General features: G+C 44.2%; 1 protein-coding gene across 1 annotated transcript in view; it reads left to right on the forward strand.

The window, feature by feature from the left end:
• Positions 1 to 20894, forward strand: part of GRIN2A (glutamate ionotropic receptor NMDA type subunit 2A) — a 433921-nt gene that overhangs the window by 335963 nt on the left and 77064 nt on the right. The window contains exons 5-8 of the mRNA XM_055409472.2: positions 2675 to 2843; positions 2928 to 3081; positions 8673 to 8798; positions 12479 to 12708. Of these exons, the coding sequence (XP_055265447.2) occupies positions 2675 to 2843; positions 2928 to 3081; positions 8673 to 8798; positions 12479 to 12708 (679 nt within the window). The remainder of the gene's footprint in view (positions 1 to 2674; positions 2844 to 2927; positions 3082 to 8672; positions 8799 to 12478; positions 12709 to 20894) is intronic.

Consider the following 20894-nt stretch of genomic DNA (forward strand, 5'->3'; position numbering starts at 1 on the left):
TCCATGTACGAGTATATACATCAAAGTCTGTGAATGAAGAGACCCGTCTGAGTTTCCATGCTTGTTAAGGGCAGACCCAGGATTTGAAATTCTGTCTGACTTGCGAGGCACATCCCCTGGCCACACTGGGAAATGGGAGAGCCGAGAACTGATGATTTATTGGATCCCTCTCCCTGTATATGTTCTGACGCGTCTCCCAGTCTTCTGGGTAATGGCAGAGAACGGAGATTCTCGGATGTCTGTGTCGCTGTCATGCCCGCTCCATGTACACACAAGGTCTGTGATAGAACCAATGCAAGTCCCCAGTGTGGTCTGCGTTCCCATCACTTCCATGTTAAATTCAACTAGTGCACTTTCTGCTGATCTTTTTCACTCCACGTCCCCAGGATCTTGTTCCATGTTTTTGCACAGAGTAGCTACTCAGGGGGTGCTTGTGGGGTGAAAATACATCAGTGACCACTGGCATCTAGAATACACTAAGTGTTAGGGAACCTGGGCAATAATTATCTTAGAAACTGACTGAGGTTCCCAGTGAGGTCACAAAAGCAGTGAGGCCCCTAAATGGCTGTGACCTTGAACCTTAAACCTTAACTCCTGTCCAGATTGTCCTGGTGAAAGAAAAGACTGTGATAGAATAAGGGAAGAAGCAGAGCATGAAGGGGATACAGGTGGAAAGAGGTTCTAAAGAGGCACTGATGCACGGCCTATAGTGGCCAAAGAGAAAAATAGAGAATTTGATATGGGCATGTTTTTCAAAGAGCCATAGATACCAAGAAGAAAATCATATTTGGACATGCCATTAATTGAATGTACTTAGGACATACTTCTGTGTTTATGGCAGTCGCAACTCCAGCTTGACCCTTTCTGCTCTGGGAAATCAGTAGGGAGAGGAAAGGTCCCTACTTCCTGTTGTATTACAGAATTAAGTCCCCCAACCATCCGTCATCTGTAAATCTATGCGGTGTGGCCTCCCTCAGCCCCCAGGCTGAGGGCAGCAGGGACCGAGCAGGCTGTCCAGCCTCAAGGCTGGAGAGTGTGGTCTCCGTGGTGGTCCTGGCTGGCAGATGCAAGTCAGTTGAGCAGAACTCAAAAACAGGATCGGAAGGGGCAGTGGTGAAGAGAGCAATTTAGGACAGGTGATCTGTGACCCTGAGATAAAGAAAACATTGCGGGGGGAAGCTTTTATTCTGCAACTCACTTCCACTACTCAAAGTTAGGTTGTCAAATCTATCCATATTCTTGGATATAGATGTATACCAATGGTGCTTAATATGTGTGTGTGGTTAACCAATTATGTTTATGGTATATACTCACTCCAGACAATTGGGGGAGGACTAAAAATATGAAAAAAGAAAGACATGTCTTACCATTCAAAAATAGCTCTGCTTCCTATCTCATTGTTTTTCCATCCAACTACATCGTAAGCTCATTTGTTTTTATATTGCTTTGACTATTCTGTATGTATCACTGTGTAACCTACTTTTATCATGTGATATGGAAACATAAGTATTTTCGTATTACGCTGTTAGAATTCTGTAAACATCGTTTTAGTGCTTTGGCAATAGTTCATGTTAGTGCTTAGATGTGCCAACAGTGGAATATTCAGACAGCATGTATCCCGTGATATACATGTGTCAGCATCAGAGCGTCGTGCGAATGGAATGCCCCAGAGCAAGGTGCAACCAAGCACATTGCCCAAAGAGGTCTTGATCTTCCCACTTGAGTTGTTTAATTAGTTTTTATTATCAATTAGGAAGACCTCAGTTTCCTCCCCTTTTAAAAGCATTTCTGGTTTTTCTGTGGGTGTCCTTTGAATATGACTAATATGACTTGGTCAAGTAAATAAATCACAGTGGCTGGTACAAAGCAACAAGTATAAGCTGGGTAGGTTTTTATAAGACAGCAATGCCTTCTGTATTTTAATAGGGCTTTTTCCTGATGAAGGGCATTACTATTTAATAATGTCACCGTTTACCCTTCCTGCCATGTAGGGAAAATGTTATGAATGAGCCTTCATTTGACATATGACTCGATCAAGAAACATTAAGTTGATAGACTCAGGCACAGAGTAGACCCCAGGTCTCCTGATTCTTAGCTGAGAATTCCTAGTTTTCTTCAGCAAGGAAAGTGCCTTTCCTAAGGAAGTAAGGCGCCCATTTTTCTCCCTTTGGTTGCTAACCTCTATCTTCAGTGAAAGAAGAAGGCAAACCTCTCCTTGCTCTGATAATTTCATGTCTTCCTCTCCTCCATTTTCCACTTTTTTTTTTAATAATTCAGTTTAGATCAGATGACTAAACTGATCTAAAGAGGTTTGATGTCTTACAAGCTTTAAAAAATAAGAGGTAGTAATTCTCATCTGTATAATAGGGATCTGAATACTACCTAATTAAGAGAAATGTCATGAAGATTAATCCAACAATTAATATAAAGCATTTATCACAGTGCCTAGCAAACAATAAATACTCAATAAACATTACGTGTTGTCCAATTACTGTCATCATTAAGAACACTTTCTACTTTTGCTGTCATAAACCTACTGCTTGTCCTTGGAAAAAGCCACTTCCTCATTTTAAGCCTCAATTTCCCGTGTGAAAAATAGCAGAACAGTGTAGATAATGACCAAGAACACATTTTCCACTACTAATCCTCTACCGTCCTGGGGTTTTCTCTGCAGCAATTCGACCAATGAAGGCATGAACGTTAAAAAATGCTGCAAGGGGTTCTGCATCGATATCCTCAAGAAGCTTTCCAGAACGGTGAAGTTCACCTACGACCTTTACCTGGTGACCAATGGGAAGCACGGGAAAAAAGTGAACAACGTGTGGAATGGGATGATTGGGGAGGTCAGTCATCTTGTCAACCCCTGGGCCCTCCGGGATGGTGGGAAGGATTGGTAAAGATGGCTCTCGTTTTGGCCTTCCGTCCAGGTGGTCTACCATCGGGCGGTCATGGCCGTCGGCTCCCTCACCATCAACGAGGAGCGTTCCGAAGTGGTGGATTTCTCTGTGCCCTTCGTGGAGACCGGAATCAGCGTCATGGTTTCCAGAAGTAACGGCACCGTCTCACCTTCTGCTTTTCTAGGTATGTGAGCTTTGTAGTCACTGTTGCCTTCCTGTGAGTCACAGGTATTCTGTCTTGTTTGCTCAAATGGCAGGACCAGTTAGGACCTGTTCAGTACCATTTAATCACATGAGCATATTGAAAGCGTGTTGCATTTGAATGATCCCAGTTTTTCCCCCTTTTAACATCTTTCATTTCTCTTTTACTAGGAAATAGCCACTAAAAATATAATCACATGTTCAGACACTGCCCTTGATACTGTAAAATATAGATTAGGAGATATATTGCTTAGAGCCTTGAAAGCATTTAAAAAATAAACCTGTCGGCCCACAGTTAATTTAAGTCAGCTCATAAACTTTTATTTAGCAGCCACATACCCATCCTCCATCCCTCATTAGAATGACAGTCATTTATTTACTGGATGTGAGAGTAAAAATAATGATGACTGTGCGATGATTTATACCAGGACTCCAACAAACAAAACAGAAGCAGTCTGAAAAGAATACACCGTTTTAAAATTAATGGAATCATATTTTAAATGTGACTACCCTTTGAGCTGAATGGTTTGTAAGGGAGGAAATTCTTCTTGCTTCCCTTTTAACTACCTCATACATTTATGTTTTTGCATTAAAGGTAGTACTTTTTAAACCAAGGTAGTTCCATTTTTTTCCTACTATCTAGTTTTCTTTAGCACCTATGCATTCGGTAGCCTGGCTGGTGTAGATGAAACTGCATGGGATGTTGCCAAGCATTTTAAATCTTTTCTTTAAAGGAAATCATTGTGCTGAGTGTTTTGTCATCATAAATAGGTTTTGAGAGTGTCAAAACCTGTCTTGAAGATCATAGGGTTCAGATTAACGTCCCCTTGGCATTCCCATATAACCTTCCAAATTTGGAAAGGTTAAGACAAACACTGACCCCCCTAGAAGAAAACTGCATGAGAAAGAGAAAACAGATTAGGGTCAAGTGGGCTTCCCCGGTGACTCACACAGTAAAGAATCAGCCTGCAATGCAGGAGACCTGGGTTCAATCCCTGGGTCGAGAAGATTCTCTAGAGAAGGGCATGGCTACCCACCCCAGTATTCTTGCCTGGAGAATTCCATGGACAGAGGAGTCTGGTGGGCTACAGTCCATGGGGTCACAAAGAGTTGAACATGACTGAGCGAGGAACACTTTTTCAGTTTCTGATGTGGCTAGTGATGCCCATATCTTAATAAAGGAGCTTCATGTATTGTGAAAAATACTCGCTGACATTGACAACACGCGCAGACTGTTCGTAGTTATGATATACTCTCACATTAGTCACCCCTAATCATTCTCTCACTGTTCCCTATGGATCCTTTAACAGAAATCTTTGGCCCTAGAGGTTAAGAAAGGGTTGGAGGAAGGGAGTTCATGAAAGAAATGGAGAGAGATCTGTTTCTTATCACAAACCATCCACTCATCTCCTTAGTGCGCTACAGAGAAATTTTGATCCACTTCAATCAAAGAGGAAAACATATATATATATATATCAACCGACTTGTCTCGTAAATATGGGTCACTGATATTGAATCTGGCCTCAACCGAGTTTCCCTAGATTTCATCTTTACCTGCATTAGTAGAACATTTCTGTAAAAGTCAAGTATTTTTGCTCATGTTAACTAAACCTCTTTTCCACCCCATTCTTCCTACTGCACCTTAAAAGATAAAATAAATTGTAAGCAGAGGAATCTGTTTTCAATGCTGTTTTTACACAGTAGGCTTAATATTCTTCCTAGTCACCAAATTGCCTCCCTATTTGATTGACTTGCACCCCCTCATTTACGGTCATTATCTGCAGGTTTTGAAAGTCATAATGAACCATGCGAAGCTACATTTTTCCATTCACTGGCTCAGTCATCTGGAAGAGCCAAACATTCGCAATCTGATTGCATTGCTCTTCATTACTTCCTATTCTCTCTCCTCTGCAAACTCCATTAACTTATATCGGAAACACTTGTAGGTAATGCCTCTGAGCTTTTGTGTGAAAATGTAACCAGTGACTCTTCAAGGACAAAGATGACATCTCTCACAGTGTTTCCATTCAGTTAGCTCTAAAGACTTTCCAAGAAGGTTAGCATCTTTGATCCACAGACGTACTGAGCTGGAGTCTCTTCTGGATTAAAGTTCCTTCACAGACAGATGTTGAATCTGTTTTAAGCCAGTAGAGAAAGTAATCCAGAGCTGTCTCAAAATATTTCTGGGTCACATCGTAGACCTGACACATGGTAGCTCACCACTGCTCTGAATGCTCAGCCACTCAGTCAAGTCCGACTCTTTGCAGCTCCATGGGCTGTAGCCGCCAAGCTCCTCTGTCCAGGGCATTCTCCAGGCAAGAATACTGGAGTGGGTTGCCACTTCCTACACCAGGGATTAAGGATCAAACCCACGTCTCTTGCATCTCCTGAATTGGCAGGCGGATTCTTTACAACAAGTGCTAACTAGGAAGCCCCAACCATTGTTCTAATGATTTGCTTTGTTGTGGTGTGTGAGTGTGTGTGTGTGTGTGTGTGTGTGTGTGTGTGTGTGGTGTCTGAAAATAGCCATCCTTCATGGCACTCATGGGTACCTGAAACCAAAATTCTATAGCAGAATCTCTCTGCCATGCTCATAGTCAGGTGACAGATGTCATTGCTTCGAAGTAAGAAGACATCTGGGATAAGTTGTTTGATCATTTTCCATCTGATTTTATGAACAGTTAGTGATTAGGACATATCAGGTGCCCAGTGAAGTTCACTGCAGTCTTACAGATTCTCCCTGTTGGTACAAGAATTCAGGGAGGATTTCTCCCAATACTTTTTAATAATGTCCTCATTACCCTCAGAGAAAATGAGTTATCAGATTAATAAGTATGCATGTTTTAAACTGAGCTCCCCTGGTGGCTCCGTGGGAAAGAATGTGCCTGCAATGCAGGAGATAAGGGTTCAATCCCTGGGCCAGGAAGATCCCCTGGAGAAAGAAATGGAAACCCACTCCAGTATTCTTGCCCAGAGAATCCCTGGACAGAGGAACCTGGCGGGCTACAGTCCATGGGGTCGCAAAGAGTCGGACATGACTTGGTGACTGATCACACGCACACCTATGTAATGAAGGGTCCATAAAAATCCAAAGGGACAGCTACTAGGTTAGCGCACATGTGAAAGTGTGGGGAGAGTGGTGTGCCTGGAGAGGGCATAGAAACTCCACGTTCTTTCCCATACCTTGTCCTCTATATCTTTCCATCTGGCTGTTGATTCATATCCTTTAACATTCCTTGTAATTAATGGGCAAATATACTGGGTAAGCTAGTTTCTTGAGTTCTGCGATATACTCCAGCGAGTTTTGTGAGACAACCTAGCAAATAAACACCAACGTTTTAAACCAGTATTCCTTTTTCAGGACCCTGGACAGCACCACACCACACCCACCACCATCAGTTCTGGCTTTAACCATGGAACCAAGCAGCTATTCCATTTAATTTATTGTGTGTGTACAGTGTGCAAGGGCTTCCTTGAAGGCTCAGTGGTAAAGAATCTTCCTGCAATACAGAAGACTCGATCTCTGGGTCGGGAAGATCCCCTGGGGGAGGGCATGGCCACCCGCTCCAGTATTCTTGCCTGGAAAATCCCATGGAGAGAGGAGCCCGGCAGGCTGTGGCCCATGGGGTCACACAGAGTCAGGGACAACTGAAGCAGCTGAGCATACACAGTGCAAAGCACACCACCAAATCTTCACATGCACTTGCTCCTTTACTCGTTACAGTGATCCTCCTCTGGTAAGACACTGTGCCATTAGCACAGCCAACTTGGAGAATTACTTTAACATCTCTATTCTTGAATATTAAGTAATTTTTAACCTCCTAATTTTTCATTTATGTCTCCCCCTTTTGAATAAACCTCATTACCAAATTGCTATGATTTCAGGTATGTGATGTTATTTGTACTCAAGTTAAAAATAAGATAAATTTCAGTGATAGTCTTATTAATTTCTTTGAGCTCATTTTGTATATTTAAGTCAAGTAAGTTGTGTTTGTACCTATTGCTTCTTAATGTATTTGCACTATCAAACTGCATTACAAATTATCCCTTCAGGTTTTAAAATTATTCAGTATAGTCAAAGCTTCAGACATATTAACTTTTTATTATATATTATAAGCTCATTACATTGGAATTTGTGATGACCTATGTTAGGTAATCACAGACTTTAATAAAAAGGTGGCCCGCTATGAGCCTAGTTCCTTACTTTTATTACTAGCTTCATCAGAAAAAAAAAATTCAAAAATAATAAAATGTCTATTATTCCAGAGGTATTACTGTGCATTTTATATTTTATTCTTAGAAAATATTTGCTCATGATGAAAAAATTCTAAGTTCATTGCTGTCCAAGGGCAGTTTCTTCCCAACTGCGATCAGGTGGAGCTACGTTCATTTAAAAAATGTTATTCTCAGTTGATTTTCTAGCAAATCTATGTCATACATGGATAAAAAGGCTTCATTCAGCTCAGTTTCATATCCTAGATCAGTTTTAATAAAAACGTTAATATATTTTACATAATATCTCCTACCTTTCTAAAGTGATCTGAGATATAGAACCCTGTGTCTTGCCCTATCCTTCTGAGACACCCACACGAAAATGAACTGATGAAAGCTATTTTTAGGGGCAATAACCATCCATCCATCTACTACCTCACTGCCTCTATCTTTAAGCGATGCGTTCTCATTGAATTATCGTGTGACTGTAATATCCTCAAATGACTTTTCAATTGCATTGACTCCCATTACCAACCTCAACAAGATTTTTGAATTGTAGAGATCTCATCTGTCTGAAGCAGAAGGTAAAGGGAAGAGAGTAATAGCAGAGGGGGCAGACTATGACTTTCCAGTATTCTTGTCACTCCCATAATTTTATGACCTTTTCTTTCAGGTTATAATTCTCCCTTTACTTCTGGGCTTCCCCACACACCATCACTCCAGTGTGTTAAGATAAAAATGAAAATAAAACTTGTGCTGGTTTGCAGAAGCGTTATGGTTGACTGTTCGAGTCTAGTCTTGTTTCTCTTTAGCTTTGGTTCCCTGGATGATGCTATAATTACCTATGACCCTGTGGCCTCTTTGTTTGCATTTTAACTTTCTCCTTGGTTTTATCACTCTATTTTGTTTTTATTACCCTTGACCTGGTTTGTAAAATGTCATATGCTCTTCTCTATTTTTATCCTATTGTCTGCAGTCTTATAAAATACCTCAAGTATTTTGTAGAGTAGAGAATGGTTTACATGTATGAATAAGCGATGAGAAGGGCTTCCTAGGAGATACAGGTTCAATCTCTGGGTCGGGAAGATCCCCTGGAGGAGGAAATGACAACCCACTCCAGCATTCTTGCCTGGGGAATCCCATGGATAGAGGAGCCTAGTGGGCTACAGGCCATGGGGGTCACCAAGCATCAAACAGGACACAATGACAGCTTCTTTTGAAAGATGAAATTCATACCAGAGTGGGTTTCTCAGTGAATCTGAAAATGGACCTCTAGGCTTCCTGCTTGCCCAGGTTGTGAGGAGGAGTAACTGATCACGTAACTGATCACATCTCCATCCCTCTGGCCTCTTTTATCTGCAGAACCATTCAGCGCCTCTGTCTGGGTGATGATGTTTGTGATGCTGCTCATTGTCTCTGCCATAGCTGTCTTCGTCTTTGAATACTTCAGTCCTGTTGGATACAACAGAAACCTAGCCAAAGGGAAAGGTGAGGCTGCCTTCATATGCATGATTCAAAGTCAATGCCATTTAATTGACTTTCAGTGAAGATTTCGGATTTAGAACACATGATCCTACATTGCCTTGCTATACCATCATATTAATGATGCTATGTCATTAATTCTATGTGCAATGCCATCCAGGTACGGGTTAGTTCCTTCAACTGAAAAGAAGGACAAGACTTAAAACATGAGGCATTTTTAAGCTTGCTATAATGTGGAGTTGGTAGTTGTTAGGTAAAAACTGCTGGTATTTGTTGAGAAAGCTTATTTGAAGCAGTTTTTTCTGGCAATTAGCTTTCAAAATGTGCATCAAAAGAAATGTTAAAACCACTATTGAGTCTCAACTTCAGTCTATGCAAAGAAAATGTTTTATAGAATCTGGGTTAAGACCATTCTCTAAACTTCTGAGCTCACATTTGTTTGATGATAAATATATTGACAAAATGGTGATTTTCCCCGGTTACATTTTCCTCTTGAAAATGCCTGACTTTAGTGCATTAGTACTTGATAAAGTAGCAATCAGTAAGCAGAAAATTGAATTGGGATGCATTCATTGGCTATAACTTATTATGAGGCCCGCACCTGAGCCTTATGCATAAACACATCACACAATTTTGAGTGAATTTTTCTCAATGCACAACACATTCTAAGTAAATGGTATCAGAGGAATCCCAAGACCAAATCTGAAAAATTTGGTTTCCTGAAAAATGACTTTAGGTGATGGAAGATAGCAGATCTTCAAGGTACAGTTATTTTAAAAACAAGGCACTTTGCCATATCTTCTTTCTACTAGGAAGATTCAATGTTGAAAACAGCCAGCAGGTCATGGGGATCTATTGGGAACTTAGTTTTATTGAAGTCCTCCTGCTTCTTCTTAACCATTGAAGAGTGGTGATTACCACATAAATCACCTTCCATCAACCAAACATAGTAAAAATGCCCTAAATAATCATGTTGTGTCTAAATGGAAGAGTTGCCAGTCTTTCACTAAACAGGTAATGTAATTAACCTAGTAAGAAGCTTTCCAACAGACTGGGTCCTGAGGCAGTTTTCTATGGGTGATAATATCTCAGGAGAGTAGATGTTTACGTTTGCAAAATCAGAGTTTGTGTTGTGAGTGAATTCATGCATTTATTTGATGATTTTTTATTTATTTATTTAAATTGGAGGCTAATTACTTTACATTATTGTATTGGTTTTGCCATACATTGACATGAATCTGCCCCAGGTGTACATGTGTTCCCTATCTTGAACACCCCTCTCACCTCCCTCCCCATCCCATCCCTCTGGTTCATCCCAGTACACCAGCCCCGAGCATCGTGCCAGGTACTGGAGCAGGAGGGTAATGTGATAAATTGGATGGAGAGTTCCTGACCTTGGGGAACTGATAATTTAGTTGTGGAAATAGTATGTCAACTGCATACATGAATAATCACAGATTGTAGTAAATTTCAAGAGGACGGGGGGGAAAAATGATGGGATATGAGCACATCTTAAATGTGATGGTCAGGAAGGGCATAGCTTCAGGAAGAGATGATGCTTGACTTGACACCTAAAGGATGAGAAGGATTCCAACCTATGAAAAACTGAGGGAAAAGCCTTCCATGCAGGCTTTACAAGGTCGTGTATCTTAGCAGATACAAAGTCTTTGGCACAGGATCAATCTTGACCTGCCCATGAAACAGAAAAGACCTAAGGGAGGTAGACAGTGGTATAAGACGAAGTCAGTGGTAAGTGTTTCAGACTTTCTTCAAAATACTATGGCAGGGAAAAGGCAGCATACACACCTGTATAGTGCAGAAAGTTCAGTTCCTATCTATCAAAGTTATTATCTATCAATATAAGCTGTCCAGTTCATGGGGTCACAGAGTCGGACACAGCTGAGCGATTGAAGGACAACAGCCTATCGAGATGATGTGGGAAGAGGGAGACCAGTTAAGGAAGGAGCTGTAGGTTTCCAAGAGAAGGAGTCACAGTGGTTTGGGCTTGGATGGAGATGATGGAGATGGAGGTGAACGGACACGTTTGAGATGTATTTTGGAAGATATTAATAAAAAACTACCCAAAGGCCATCGTGTACAATGTTGTGAAGGAAGGAATCTAGCGTGCAAATTCTCCAGCCCTTCCATCACCTGGAGGCTTTTTGTTTTCTGCTCATCCACATGTAGAAACTCTCAGGAAATGACAGCTACTTATTTCCTTGCACAAAATAGTTTTCTGTTACATTTCAGTCCTTTAGCGGGGGAATTATATGATTCAGGAACAGTCTACTTAATCAGGAATTCCTAAATGTCTTGGACAGCTATCCTGCAACTGCCCATTTCTGATTCCCAAATAGATGTCACTTCTGATCAACAGGCAACCCTAATAAAATTAAGTAGTTCATGGAGTTGACTGGATCGACTCTAATTATTTTTTGCAAAGAGTTCTCAGCCTCTTGGGTATAAGCCCAGAAGTTCATAAAATGAGGCAAAGAGAATGCAGAGAGCTTGAGGTTGAGGATAATAGAATTAGTTGCCTTCTCTTTAATGTGTTGTATATGGATATTGTAAGTATTGCTGTAGCCTGAGTTTGCCCTCCATGTACAGAAAGCCTGTTTCCTAGTTAGGCTCTCTGCCCAGAACTTCATAATTTCCGTCAATCTGGATTCACTTCTGCCTCTTTTATTTATTGCCCACTCCACGTGCATCGCCAACTGAAGTCTAAGTAGATCATTTTTTCATATCTTCATTTACTTAAATGACATAAAAATTAACCTTCTGTTAAAGGAAGACTCTTTTCCCCATGAAATGAGGGCATAAATTGATTTTTTTTCTCCCTTGCACAAAAACAGCTTGAAAGCTCTAACATGTGTGTTTTACAGCCTGCATATTCTCCTCCCCAATAAATTCTGGCATATTGTTCTGCCTCTTTAGTTAAGTCTGATGCAAGGAACACTTAAGAATCTTAAGAATACGCAGAGGGAGAAGCAGTGCTGTGATATCAGAGTTCATTTTCAATGACCCTGCAACCAAATGTCTCCCATCTGTGAAGTGTTAGGAGAATTAAGCACTATTGTTCTGTTCCTTAATGTCTCCATTTGGAGAGCATTTTGGTTTGGTTTAATTTCTACATTGTTCACATCTTACATCTGAGTTTGAACAGGAGCCATTGCTAGGGACAATCAGATTAGATTATCAAACAGCAGTCCCTCTGAATTGCATGGTTCTTATACGACATCACAACCCATGCATACCGAATCAGCCCATACGCACATATTTCTTTTGGTAAGGCCGTCCATGTACCCCCCAAAAAGGAAATCAAATCCACGTTTAAAACAGGTCATAACACTGCTTCTAATTGAAGCCTGCATTTTTCATAGCCATTTTCTCTTCCTTCTTTCTTCCCGCCTCCCTTCCTTCATTCTCTCCTCCTTCCTATTTCTTTCTTCCCTTCCTCCTTCCTTCCTATCTTCGCTTTTCTTTTAAGAAATGTGGCAAAAAGTCGGCAATACAGAAATGTGGGAAGAACGCTAATTTTTAGAGAAAAAAGAACTTGTGGTTGTGGTCCTGGGACAGTGACGAGATACGCTTGTCTTCTGACAGCCTTCAGGGTTGCTGGAGCCAGTGCGTGCTCCCCAGCGTGTGTCTTGCGGGCGCGCTGAGAGTATGCTTCCTGTCGTTTGCAGCACCCCACGGGCCTTCGTTCACAATTGGAAAAGCTATCTGGCTCCTCTGGGGCCTGGTATTCAACAACTCCGTGCCGGTCCAGAATCCTAAAGGGACCACCAGCAAGATCATGGTGTCCGTGTGGGCCTTCTTTGCTGTCATCTTCCTGGCCAGCTACACAGCCAACCTGGCCGCCTTCATGATCCAGGAGGAGTTTGTGGACCAAGTGACTGGCCTCAGCGACAAAAAGGTAAGGTCCCTTTGCTTTCGTCTCTGCCTGAGGAGTTCATCTTAAGTGTTCCCCGCTCAGTGAGTTTTCCAGGAGCCAACTGAGGGCAGGAGGAGACGGGGGCCGCTAGGGATGAGGTGGGTGGATGGCATCACCGACTCAGTGGACCTGAGTTTGAGGAAACTCTGGGAGATGGTGAAGGACAGGGAAGCCTGGCATGCTGCAGTCCATGCAGGCGCAAAGAGTCAGACACGACTAAGTGGCTGAACAACAGAGGGAGTAAATCAGGCTCCCACCACCCAAACCATCAACTCTAAAGCGCAAACCTAGGGGGATTTTCTTTTCCTCTTAACTCCACTGGGCATATTTTGAAACGTTTCAGGAACAGAAGCTTAAGCTTAGCTCTCCTAAGTCTTAAAAAGTCCAGATCTAATTTGGGAACGTAGTTTCCCCCGGGAGTCATCCCTCATATTTACATGATTGTGTTCTTGATGCTTTCTGAGCTCTGTGACCCACATCACAGCTTTGGGCAGAGGCTTCCCTGGTGGCTTAGACGGTAATGCGTCTGCCTGCAATGTGGGAGACCTGGGTTCGATCCCTGAATTGGGAAAATCCCCTGGAGAAGGAAATGGCAACCCACTCCAGTACTCTTGCCTGGAAAATTCCATGGACGGAGGAGCCTGGTAGGCTACAGTCCATGGCATCGCAAAGAGTCAGACACAACTGAGCAACTTCACTCATCTTGTTGTGGAGAGGACGATGGTGAGGAAGATCCATTAACCTTGGACCAGGAGAATCTTGGGTGAAGCTCTTGGCTACAGGTACCTCCCAGTTCTGTAACTTTGTATGAGTCTCTCATGCTCCTTGCCTGGGATTCTTCATCTCTGACTTGAAAACAAAAATCCTCTCTAAGCCCTGCACGCGTGCTCAGTCATGTCCGACTCTTTGTGACCTCACGGACTGTAGCCCACCAGGCTCCTCTGTCCATGGGATTCTCCAGGCAAGAATACTGGAGCGGGTAGCCATTTACTCCTCCAGGGGATCTTACTGGCTCAGGTATCGAACCCAAGTCTCCCGCACTGGCAGGCAGATTCTTTACTGCTGAGCAACCAGCGAAGCCCTTCTCTGAGCCCTGCCCAGGTACAAAACTGACAGCTCCTTTTCACCATGTAACCAATCAGCCCATCGCCAGCTCTCCTGACTCACCTGAAATTCCTCCAAGGTATGCACAAGGATCACAGGACCGATTTTTCACTTCCCACCGGTTCCGTTTACTCAGAGACGGCTCCAGGCCTCCTCATGTGTCTGCTTCCCACCGCCAGGGAGACAGGAATGTTGACACCTGCTCTCTCCATTCCCCAGTGCCATGTAACGGGGGTTGTGGGGTATGAGTAGCTACTCAGAAATGCACAGGGAGGAGGAGAAGAGGTAAACTGGGTACATCCTTCTACTGAAATTTTAGTCTCAGGAAGCAGACCCCGACTTGCTAAGCTCAGCAGTGTGGGGACTTGCTGCGCTGCAAAGATTTTCTGTCTTATGTGCGACTATAATTTGTCTCTTTATAAAACCTCACTATCATGTCTTGTTGGCGTAAGGCTACATATATCCTTTCGGCATTCATCAGCAAACCACTGAATAGAAAATCAGCCCGTGAAAAGCCTTTAACAGCTTATCCGTGACTAGCAGGGTGGTTGAACGAAGTGCAGAGAGGCCTGTCATCAGAGAGATGGTGGTGGGTGGGGGTGCTGGGGTGAGTCACCTTCACAGACGCACCATCTCCCTCGGGAGTCGTTGGCCTCTCTGATGGCTCCCTGTCAGAAATGCCGCTTGAGGGAATGCCACTGTCCTCATTGGGGTGACACCCTGCGCTAGCTGGCCCATCCCCATGTGTCCCCTCCCTCTCGCTCGCGGAGGCCCTCTCTCTGTCCCTTAGGCATCCCAGTGTGTTTCCACCACAGTGCCCTTGAACTTATCAGGTCCTCTCCTGGGAATGTTCTTCCCCCTTTATTCTCATGGACAATTCCTTCTGGACTTCCAGGTTTTTAGGGGAACTACCACCTCTTGGGAGAATCTTGCTGGTCACCATGGTCAACTTGGCAGCCTGGGTTTGTGCTTCTGTGAAACTTAAATTCCAGTGGGAAGAAATAAACAGCACCTGAGTAAATGTAATGGACAAGGAAATTCCAGGCAGGAATAAGTGCTGTAAAGGAGAAGTTACTGCTGAGATTAAGATAGACTTGGGGGAAGGGGGTGGCAGGGTTCTGTGGCCCTGAGTGGATGCTCAGCGCACCCTTGCTACCTGAGTGAGAAAGGCATGGTGTGTTGGGTACTGCGGGCACCCACCTGGGGCTCCTTGGATCCCTTTCTCGACTCTGTGCCCAGCCTCACCTTTGCTGATGAAGGCTCAGGGACCTTCAGAGGGTGATTGTCTTGCAGCAGCAAAACGGTGGGTTCCTGGATATTATTGTTGTTCAGTCGCTAAGTCATGTCTGACTCTGTGACCCCGTGGACTGCGGCCCACCAGGGTTCCCTGTCCTTCACCATCTCCTGGAATTTGCTCAAACTCATGTCCGTCCAATCTGTGATACCATTCAATCATCTCTTCCTCTATTGCCCCCTTCTCCTCCTGCCCTCAGTCTTTCCCAGCATCAGGGTGATATTTCCAGTGAGTTGGCTCTTCCTATCAGGTGGCCAAAGTATCAGAGCTTTAACATTAGCATCAGTCCTTCCAATAAATATTCAGGATTGATTTCCTTTAGGATTGACTGGTTTGATCTCCTTGCAGCCTGCTGCTGCTGCTGCTGCTGCTGCTGCTAAGTCACTTCAGTCGTGTCCGACTCTGTGTGACCCCACAGACAGAAGCCCACCAGGCTCCCCCGTCCCTGGGATTCTCCAGGCAAGAACACTGGAGTGGGTTGCCATTTCCTTCTCCAATGTGTGAAAAGTGAAAGTGAAGTCGCTCAGTCGAGTCCGACCCTTAGCGACCCCACGGACTGCAGCCTATCAGGCTCCTCCATCCATGGGATTTTCTAGGCAAGAGTACTGGAGTGGCTTGCCATTGCCTTTTCCGCCTTGCAGCCTGAGGGACTCTAAAGAGTCTTCTCCAGCACCACAGTTAGAAAGCATCGACCTTCCTGTAACCAACGACTAACCAGGGTGAGAGTACGAAAGCCGGCTGGTCTGTTGCTTCTGGGCAAGCTCCGAGGTGCAGTTTACTCTCGAGCTCCCTGTGGGTTCAGGCTGATGTTAAGATTTGTCCATAGTCACACCATTGCCTGGCTTTCTCCCCTTCCCTAACCTCCTTCCCCTATTTCCTTTCTGACTTCTCCCGGAGCCCTTCCTTCATAAACCACATTAAGTGTATGGCTCACCTAAAGTGTATCTGGGGGCAGCAGAGAAAGGCATCTACTTGGAGTCAAGAAAGCTGGGTTTCCTTTCCTCTCTGCCATGTACCAGCTGTGTGATGCCTTTATTGTTGTGTAACTTTGCTGTGCCTCCTAGCTCCTCTCTGAACATTTGGGAGTCATAGTTGCTGTGAGGATAAAAGGAAGCTGCCAATGAGAATGTTCCCCAGAGCCAATGAAATCCTCTACAGATCCAATTACATCATATATGGGAGCAAATGTATAGTTCCTAAAATAAGTGACCAGAGGAGCATTGGAAGCAGTGGGAAACCATGTTCTGGATGAGATTTTTCAAGAAAATATTAATAATTGGTAGGGACTTCTTTGGACTTCCCTGGCGGCTCACTAGTGGAGCTGAAAGAGACGTAGTTTTGATCCCTGGGTCAGGAAGATCCCTTGGAGAAGGGAATGGCAACCCACTCCAGTATTCTTACCCGGAGAATCCCATGGACAGAGGAGCCTGGTGGGCCACAGTCCATGGGGGTCACAAAGAATGGGACATGCAGGGACTGCTTGGTGGTCCAGTGGCTAAGACTCTGTGCTCCCCGTTCAGGGGGCCTGGGTTCAACCCCTGGTCAGGGAACTGGATCCTACATGCCTTACCTAAGACCTGGCACAGCCAAGCAAATTAAATAAACACTTTTTTAAAAATGAAAGTAGTTGGCAGCATATATTACTTTTTGATGCTATTTTCAACAGCAAGGAGAAAAAAAAAATCCCTTGCTACCTAGTTTTAGGTCTAATAACATGACTGCTTGTGAGAAAACTAATTAGAACCACTAATAATTCCACTGACCTTCTCTGACTTGGAAACACCTAGTAACAGATACTGTATCCTCATGAGACACAGCTCAGCTTCCATGCTCAGAGAGTTAGCAGCAAGCGGATAGCTCTTTTAATTAAATGTTTGATACAATTAAATAAACAGCAAAATTCCTGGAGTAAATAAGCTAAGTGCTCCCAGAAGATTAATGGCAAATACACAAAGAAAGTCTGCAAAATAAAAATCTATATTGAATCAATTTATTTTAATACTGTATACAAGGGTGTTTATTTTTTGTTTGTTTTAATCATGAGTATCTATGTAACAATTCAGGTTTATAATACTCTTCAGCCATTTGCAGTATTAGTGCTTGCTGTTGGAGCCCATGGTGTGCTCTGATGACCTTGGGGTTAAATTATACAGAGAGGAATTCGTTCCCCTCAAAGTTATTAAAGAAGTTGGAATATTGGTGGCGACCCTTTCCAAAATGTTGGGTGTTACCATGGTTGCTGAGATCTGTCTCTGGGAGGCAGATTGCTGTAGTGGAAAAAGCAACAGCATAGGGGTCAAACGAATCTAGGTTCAAATCCTGGCCATATAGTAGTTGTATGGCCTTCAGAGTGTTCGTCTCCCCATGGCCTAATTTCCTGATAGAGGGGTTTAATACCGTTCTGGCAAGGTTGATATGAGGATTAGGGATAATCCTCACACCACGCCTGGCACATGGCAGGTGATCCTATTATAAATGTTCTTTCTTCCCTCCCCTCCCCACTACTCCAGCCCCTCTCTGCTGCCTCTCCCCGCTCCTTCTTCTCCTTCCCCTCCTCTTGACCATCACCGTTGCCTGATTCGAACCATCCCTCGTTTGTGGGGTCTGGAATGTTATAGCACCAACAATGTTATTGTTAAGGGCCAGCGATAGAGGACGTTCAGGGACTGGACCTTGTGGGTGAGCCCGTGAATGTGTTCTTGTGGAGTCATGCTGGGTGAGCCTTGTTCACCACCCTCATTGGTTGAATGGAGGCCTCTGAGCCTCTCCTCCCTCTTAAGGGCCAGGGCAGTCTCATGCTACATCCAGAAGCACGTGGCTTCCCAGGTGGCTCAGTGGTAAAGAATCCGCCTGCCAGTGCAGGAGACACAGAGCCACGGGTTCGCTCCCTGGATTGGGAAGATCCTCTGGAATAGGAAATAGCAACCCACTCCAGTATTCTTGTCTGAGAAATCCAATGGACAGAGGAACCTGGCAGACTACAGCCACAAAGAGTCAGACACGGCTGAAGCAACTTAGCATGAACACACATGATCTTACTGATGGAGGAGACCTCTGCACCACCCCTTCCTGGGCTGGAGCCCACATTTGTTTCTTTTGCACTTGGAACTCTCTGCAAGAAAGTTACCTTGGAAATCAATTCCTGTAAGAAACACATACAGAGTACATCATGGGAAAAGCAGGACTGGATGAAGCACAAGCTGGAATCAAGATTGCTGGGAGAAATATCAACAACCTCAGATACACAGATGACCCCACCCTTATGGCAGAAAGCGAAGAACTAAAGAGTCTCTTGATGAAAGTGAAAGAGGAGAGTCAAAAAGCTGGCTTAAAACTCAGTATTCAAAAAACTAAGATCATGGCATGCAGTCCCGTCACTTCATGGCAAATAGATGGGGAAAAAATGGAAACAGTGACAGACTTTATGTTGGGGGGCTCCAAAATCACTTCAGATGGTGAATGCAGCCATGAAATTAAAAGACACTTGCTCCTTGGAAGAAAAGTTATGACCAACCTAGACAGCATATTAAAAAGCAGAGACATTACTTTGCTGACAAAGGTCCATCTAGTTAAAGGTATGGTTTTTCCAGGAGTCATGTATGGATGTGAGAGTTGGACTATGAAGAAAGCTGAGCACCAAAGAATAGATGCTTTTGAACTGTGGTGTTGGAGAAGACTCTTGAGAGTCCCTTGGACTGCAAGGAGATCCAACCAGTCCATCCTAAAGGAAATCAGTCCTGAATATGCATTGGAAGAACTGATGCTGAAGCTGAAACTCCAATACTTTGGCCACCTGATGCGAAGAACTGACTTTTTGGAAAAGACCCTGATGCTGGGGAAGTTTGAAGGCAGGAGGAGAAGGGGACAACAGAGGACATGATGGTTGGATGGTATCACCGACTCGATGGACATGAGTTTGAGCAAGCTCCAGAAGTTGGTGATGGAAAGGGAAGCCAGGTGTGCTGCAGTCCATGGTGTCGCAAAGAGTCAGACACAAATGAGGGACAGAACTGAACTGAAGAAACACAGAGGGTGCCCTTAACACTAGGCCCTGGGCTTCCTGCAAGTCATCCTTGCCCCTAGCTACTTTTTACACTGTAGGTCAGGACGCCTCAGGGAGTCATGACATTCATTTACAGATTGTGGCCGTTAAAAAGGTAGTTCACCATGGCTGACATTAGAGGCTAATCCTGGGTAGAAAGCGTACTGTGATGTGGTAGGTGTGTGTGTGTGTGCAGGGCAGAGATGGAAGATGTATCATGAGTCATGCTTTCAAAAGTGTGACAGCCTTTAGTTGATCAGGAAAAGGTTCCTCCATCTGGGTGCCAGGCTGAGTTTAGAGTGGGTGATGGTACAGTCGAGGCCAGAGAAGTGTAGAAATTCATCCCCGAGGCGGACTTCCTCTCTCTGTTGTTCTGCAAACCAAAGGCAAAGAAGGAAAGGATCTCGAAGAGCTGTGTGGCTCCTCAGCTGCAGATGGTGAGTGAAGGGGAAGGCATTTAGGCAAATAGGCCATCGACATCTCAGGAGAATGGGAGCAGTTGCTACAATGCCTAGATTTATGAGCAGAGCCACTGCCTCTGTGCCCCCAATCAGACAGCTGCCCTGCCAGTACGCTGGGCTAGTGCCTCCCCCTCCAAGGTGATGGGTTGTGATGCTGCTTGCCTGAGCGAGTGCAAAGAGCATTCTGTTGTTTGTGCACGCACACAAACACACACAAACTCCCAATGCAAGGTTCCAAGCAGGAGGATCTCATTTGAACAATGTATGGCCACCTCCCCCCAATCCAGTTATGACTGCTTACTAGGCAACAGCATGCCTAATTTAAAGGGGGACGATCTGCAGCTGGAAGTTTTAATTAACAGTGAAATGAAGTATGAGTCTGGAAAAAGGAATAATGGTTTCCATGGGCCTCACCCTGGGGTAAACTTTGATGCTTCCTTGGGCAGGTCTCAGTTCCGTGGAAGATGTGCTGGCCTGGGAATCTGAGAGACCTCTGGATCCCAGCACTGGTGGTGCCAGAGGTTCACTGGCTGTCCTTCCCTCTGGGTTTCAAGGTCCTCACCTCTAAAAGAGGAGAGATCACTAGTGAGGGTCCCGAATGAATGATAGAGTTCAGACCTTAGGGCTGCTTACAAGGAGTGTAATCTTAAGAACACTTTGGCCACCTGATGTGAAGAGCCAACTCATTGGAAAAGACACTGATGGAGGGAAACATTGAGGGCAGGAGGAGAAGGGGACAACAGAGGATGAGATAGTTGGATGGCATCACGGACTCAATGGACCTGCGTTTGAGCAAACTCTGGGAAATGGTGAAGGACAGGGAAGCCTGGCATGCTGAAGTCCATGGGGTCACAAAGAATCAAACATGATTTAGTGACTGAACAGCAACAACAGTCTTAAGAAGGTCATGTAACCTCTCTGAGCCTTGGTTTCCTCATCTGTGAAACGAAGTCTCGAAGATTAGCTACCTGGCAGAGTTGTTTTAGGGCTTCCCTGGTGGGTCAGATGGTAAAGAATCTGCCTGCCAATGCAGGAGACCTGAGTTCGATTCCTGAGTCAAGAAGATCCCCTGGAGAAGGGAATGGCAACCTACCCTAGTATTCTTGGAGAATTCCATGGACAGAGCAGCCTGGCGGGCTACTATGTGGTCTCAAAGAGTCAGATAAGATGAGCGAGTAACACACACACAGGATTGTTGTATTAAATGAGCCAATATTTGTTACATTCTTGGCATATTCCTGGCCCCAACTGAATCCTCAAGAAGTGT

This window comes from Moschus berezovskii, chromosome 27 (assembly GCF_049115385.1).
Source record: "Moschus berezovskii isolate FMDL1 chromosome 27, NW_MosBer_1.0, whole genome shotgun sequence".
NCBI classification, from domain to species: domain Eukaryota; kingdom Metazoa; phylum Chordata; class Mammalia; order Artiodactyla; family Moschidae; genus Moschus; species Moschus berezovskii.